The 5,829-nt window shown below is 37.8% G+C and overlaps 1 protein-coding gene across 2 annotated transcripts; it reads left to right on the top strand.

Annotated features, from left to right (window-relative positions):
* The first annotated feature begins 2,950 nt into the window (after positions 1-2,950).
* On the top strand, positions 2,951-5,403 carry LOC133725032 (F-box/LRR-repeat protein 14). Of its 2 annotated transcripts, none has more exons than XM_062152050.1 (2): positions 2,951-3,084; positions 3,784-5,403. In XM_062152050.1, exon 2 carries the CDS (start codon positions 3,826-3,828, stop codon positions 5,227-5,229), a length of 1,404 nt encoding a protein of 467 aa, XP_062008034.1. In that variant the 5' UTR covers positions 2,951-3,084; positions 3,784-3,825; the 3' UTR covers positions 5,230-5,403. The 2 variants fall into 2 exon arrangements, with proteins under 2 accessions (XP_062008034.1, XP_062008035.1); XM_062152051.1 differs by having other exon boundaries at positions 3,066-3,156.
* The last annotated feature ends 426 nt before the right edge of the window (positions 5,404-5,829 follow it).

Below are 5,829 nucleotides of genomic sequence, written 5' to 3'. Positions count from 1 at the left end.
CTATCTCATGGTCTGTCTCTTTTGTTTTTGTGTTGTTTTGTTTCACGGAATTGAGGCATGGAAATGAGAAGTGTTACGGTTCCCACGTCTAGTTAGTGCGAGGTAAAGAGAATTGAGGAATTATACAAAGGGTACTAGGTAAAATGCCAGAATGGTTCCTTCCGTTCTCCTTGGGATAAGATTGTCCTTTCCCCTCATTAATTGTTTTGCCGATATTACTAAACGCCGGTGGAATCAAGATTTCTCATTTATTCTGCAACGACCACTCATGAGTCATGATCAATCATAATTTTATTTATTTTTTCTTCTAGAAGGAAATTGGTAGAGGCATTATAAGGAAAAACTCCCAATACAACAATTTTATGGAAATTCGATAGGCAAATAAATGACCAATGAAAGCAAGAGCATAAGCCTTGTTGTTACCCTCTCTACACAAATGACAAAATAAGAAAATCAATAAATTGAAAGGTGTTGTTACTTTAATTCTCCTAGTTTCAATTGTTAGACCTAGTTTCAATTGTTCACGGAAAGGAAACATCTTTCCTATGAGGATGAGAAATTAAAATTCCTGTCATCTTGCATTTCCAGTGTTTGGTAAAGCAGGGAAAACATTCAAGAAAGACTATTTGATTTCCCTTCCAGTGTTTGGTTGGTTCAGGAAAGAAAACAAAAAATGTATCAATGTTCCAATAATATCCTTGTAACACACTTGAATAGGGATATTATAGTCCTAAACTTCCGTAATAAATGCTGGGAAAGAAGAAGGGAAAATCAATCTCATGGGTTCTGAAAGGAACCATCTTCCACCCTATTTTCCTTCTGTCAGAAAAATAGTTCTCAAGTTTGTGTCTATCAAACAAAGGAATGATTTTCCTTTCCTGATTCCTCAAATTTGTGAACCAAACATGACCTTAGTATGCAATGTTAGGCAACCGATCAATTTAAAATCATTGCGAATTAAGTGCCTAATATAGTTTTATTTGATAACCTAAACGTTGGGTGTCTTCAAGGCTCCTTTTTCTAAGTTGTATTTTCAGTTTCTTTATAAATAAATAAAAAAATTGTTGTGAATTCATGGTAGAAGATTATAAATGTTCATGATCACATCTCGCGCACCTTACTAGATCCAAAGCATAGATTTACTATAATTCGTTGATTACAGGAGAATATGACTATTATACGTTGTGAATCAGTAAGATTGTTTTTTTTTTAATTAAATTAAATTTTTTTATTACATAATAACAACTAACAATATATTTTTTTTTAATCAGGGAAAATGTATATTCATCACAAACCAGAATATGCCGTTACATACCATTCCGCTGTCATTTTAAGCCATAGACAGACAAGAAGCTAGTGGTAGTACCCACAAGTGATATGTATATAGTCATACTCATTATACATTCAAATACGTAGATGTAGCAGAGACCCTCCTTGATACTACTCTAGAGGCGCTAGAGATACATAGAGTGCATATCGGTACTTAGTTTCCTAATACAATGAATTATTATAATTTAGACAAACTAAAAAACAGATGAATGAGCTTGGGGCTAAAAAAACCCAGCCTAAATTAAAAAGCCCAATAGGGCAACTCTAAGAGAAAGAGTACCAAACTCAAGGCCCAGCAAGATAGGGTTGACCCAAGCCCAAACCACATCTCCACCACGCCCTCAGCCGCTTATACAGCGTCAGTGCTGTTCCACTGCCTACAAGCCCCTCCACAAACCAGCACCACCAGCCTCACCACTAGCCGCCCTTGAGAAAACACGTCGTCGAGCACCGCCCCTAGCCTCACGAATCCCGCACCGCCACCCAGACGCCCCAAAACCCACACCGTTAAATCTGGAAGTCCTCTATGAGCGCGCCCAGACGCTTGAAAAACCCTTGCTCAATTTGCACATAAAAACGACCTCAAACGCCCAGAGATGCTGCCCAAAACTCGCCGCCAACTATCCTGCCAAAAACCTCGAGCCAACCCCTTCTCTTTAGACCATAACCCAAGGTAATGAAGTACCCATCCAGCAGCCAGCACAAGGACAACGCGACGATGCCAGTGCTACCCATGACCGCCGCCGAACAGGAACGTTTGGAGGTGTTGGTGCTCTCCCGCGGCACTAGGGCGAAGAGAAAGAGAATAGTTCTTTCACAACTAACAATACATAGTATTGACTAATGTGTGAATACCGAGCTACTATTGGTTTACTTTGAAAAATTAAAATGGATTTGTGAATACATAGTACCTCCTATTTATGAAAGAGAGATTGATATCCCGAGCTACTATTGATTTACTTTGAAAAACTAAAAATTCATTTTTAGTTTTTCAAAGGAAAGAGATTTGGGAGAATGATAATTTGTACAAGTTACAGGAGTCTAACATATTCATACCTAACGATTTTCCACAAAATGGTGACGAAAGGTATAACTTGTACAAATCTTTTCATTTTCCAATCCTCTTTATATAGAGGATTACAAGTACAAAGTCTGAATCACACAAGGAAAAATCTTGAAGCTTCTACCATATTATAACTTAAACAAGTAATCAGAGTTTGTGCCGGACACATATAATTTGTGTATCCTTAAACATTTTCTATAATTTCTAATTTTTTTTATCTGGAAGATTAGAAAGATTACTACAATAACCCAATACCATTTGTTCTAGTGGCATACATTTTTTCTTTGTAAGTGAGATATCGTGAGTTCGATACACAGAAAACTAATTGTTGTAATTTTTTTTTCTTTTTTTTTTCTTCAAAAGATGATCAAAGGATTTCACTCCTACCCCCCCATAGTGACTAATTATTGTAATTCTTAATCGTTGATGGAATAAAAGAAAAATTACTACAATATTTGATTTTAATTATATCCGTCGATTCCCATCACAGGGTCCAGCTTGACCCACGTCTGTAGTTGTATTGGATTTGGATCTTGTCTGTTAACGCCCAATAATTCAATTTCTAAATTATATCCATGGTCCATCTTCCTCAATCAGCGCACCCTAACATATCTTATGTTTCGATATGTCGGTTTCAGCTCTCGACATTTCATCTCCCCACTCTTCGTCTTCGTCTTTTCATCTCTTACAAGGTTAACCACTATATCAGATTATTATTATTATGTTCTCTGTTACACCTATGATTGTTTCGTTTCTGATCACAGGTTGATCTCTCTGTTTTTATGAAATATCTGTTGTTTTATTCAGCTTGGCTTTTGTGGGTAGGAAAATGAATAACGGGTTTTAGGCGAATTTGATATATGTATATTTTTAATTTGTGGAGATTGTGTGTTGTTCTTGCCTGAAATGGTTTTTGTTGGTTTTGGTTGAATCAAGTAGTGGAATTTGGAATTAAAGTTTTATTCTTGTGTCTATGGTTTACTTGAATTATAGGATATATCACTAATTTGTAGGACATGTGGGTGATGAGCCATTTCTTGTTTAGTATGCCTTTTTATGGGTGATTGTTTATGCATATCTAGCTGCCTTTTATATATATCATGGAGATTTCTTTTCTTTTGTGTTAGAATTGATTTCATAAAATCGTTAGTTTCATGTTGTTCTGGGCTCATCGCAGAATTTGTCAAAGAAGAACCTTTAGTTCTTTCGTCATCTCAATGTTTCTGTAGTGGGTTTCCTTGATATTTAGGGTGTTTTGGATGAACATCTTCATATCATGTTCTCAGCATTACCTAAGTTCGTTCTTAGTTCTTACAGACAGTCTTGTATGGATTTTCCTTTTTCTCCATATTGGACTAAAATTTCTGATACTGGTTGCTGTTGCAATCCAGGTTGATTCTAATTATGCGTAATCAAAGACATTACTGATTTTGATGGATTATTTACCGGAGCAGTTAGTTTGGGAGATCTTGAGCAGGATTAAGAAAACCACTGATAGAAACTCCGTGTCTTTGACATGTAAACACCTGAACGGATTGGATAATGAACAGAGGCAATCCCTTCGGGTTGGTTGTGGATTAGACCCTGCTAATGAAGCTTTGACTTCTCTCTGCAGTAGGTTTCTCAACTTGACAAAGGTAGAGATAACTTACGCCGGTTGGATGTCCAAACTAGGAAAGCAGTTGGATGACCAAGGGCTTCTTGTTCTTTCCAATTACTGCCCTTCTTTGGTTGATCTCTCACTAAGCTACTGCACATTCATCACTGATGTGGGCCTTGGTTATTTGTCTTCTTGCTCAAAGCTGAAAGCTTTGAAGTTGAATTTCACCCCAAGAATAACTGGCTGTGGCATATTATCTCTTGTTGTGGGCTGCAAAAATCTCACTGTTCTCCATCTCATCCGATGTTTAAATGTTAGCAGCGTCGAGTGGCTTGAATATCTTGGCAGGCTTGAGACACTTGAAGATCTCTCAATCAAGAATTGTAGAGCTATTGGGGAGGGCGATATGATTAAGCTAGGTGCTAGTTGGAGAAAACTGAAACGCTTGCAATTTGAGGTGGATGCTAATTACAGATATATGAAAGTCTATGATCGCTTAGCTGTGGATCGATGGCAAAAGCAGTGGGTTCCTTGTGAGAATATGGTGGAACTTAGCTTGATAAATTGCATCATCAGCCCAGGGAGGGGACTTGCTTGTGTGATGGGGAAGTGCAAGAAATTGGAGAAGATTCACTTGGACATGTGTGTTGGGGTACGGGACTGTGACATAATAGGCTTAGCCCAAAATTCAAGTAATCTTCGCTCCATTTACCTCCGAGTCCCGTCAGATTTCTCACTTCCTCTTCTGATGAATAACCCTTTGAGACTAACCGATGAATGCCTAAATGCCTTGTCCAGTAACTGTTCAATGCTTGAATCTGTCAGGATATCTTACTCTGATGGGGAATTCCCTTCCTTTTCCTCATTTACATTACATGGAATCATTACTTTGATTCAGAAGTGCCCTGTGCGGGAACTTGCTTTTGACCAAGTGTATTCCTTCAATGACACTGGGATGGAAGCTCTTTGCTTTGCTCAGCATCTTGAAACATTGGAGCTTGTCAGGTGCCAAGAGATAAGCGATGAAGGGCTGCAACTTGCAGTCCAGTTTCCGCGATTGTCTGTTCTGCGTTTAATCAAGTGTTTGGGAGTTTCTGATGAAGGTTTAAGGCCACTAGTAGGTTCATTCAAACTGGAAACGTTGGCTGTGGAAGATTGCCCCCAAGTCTCTGAAAGAGGAGTATTTGGAGCTGCAAGATCTGTTTCTTTCAGACAAGACCTGTCATGGATGTACTGAACTAGTTACTGGACCGGGTAAATAGTATTGAAGCTTGTTTAGTTTCTGCAGCATTCAGTTATCCACTGGTTGTAATTAATGTACATGGCTATTGTGTTGTGAATGTTTTGTTTTATGTTTGTTTGTAATTAAACCTCATGATTGTTTGAATAAACTAATGTGTTCATTGATTCATCTGCTGTCATGGATAAATGCTTTATGAATCGCGAAATTGCTAGTGTGAGATTCATGCTTGTCTTGCAAACTTGTGATAGTGGAAGTTGTGCAACCATTCAATTAGTAGAGGCAGCCTACTTGAGAAAAGTAGCTACTACACAGCATACGTGATGCATATGCTGCTTTGAAGCGCTTTCATCGCTTCTGCACAATTTAATGGAAATCAAAATATGTGATCCCTGAATATCGCTTGTAACAACAAATGCTTGTTACAAATCACTGACTAGCATTTGTTTATTATTGATTAGGTAGAAGTTTTATCATAGGTGGATTGGCATCTGTTTTGTTTTTTTGTTTTTGTTTTTTTCTTTTACCAACACCACCGCGAGCCTCCTCCATGCTAAAAAATTACTTAGGGAGAGGAGTGTGGTTTGTAAAAAAAAA

This window comes from Rosa rugosa, chromosome 1, assembly GCF_958449725.1.
Source record: "Rosa rugosa chromosome 1, drRosRugo1.1, whole genome shotgun sequence".
NCBI lineage: Eukaryota > Viridiplantae > Streptophyta > Magnoliopsida > Rosales > Rosaceae > Rosa > Rosa rugosa.
The sequence above is the reverse complement of the archived record's forward strand: the minus strand, read 5'-3'. Positions and strand labels throughout refer to the sequence as shown.

Bases quoted from the DNA above. Each gene is read 5' to 3' on its own strand.
- LOC133725032 (XM_062152050.1), top strand. From the start codon at position 3,826: ATGGATTATTTACCGGAGCAGTTAGTTTGGGAGATCTTGAGCAGGATT.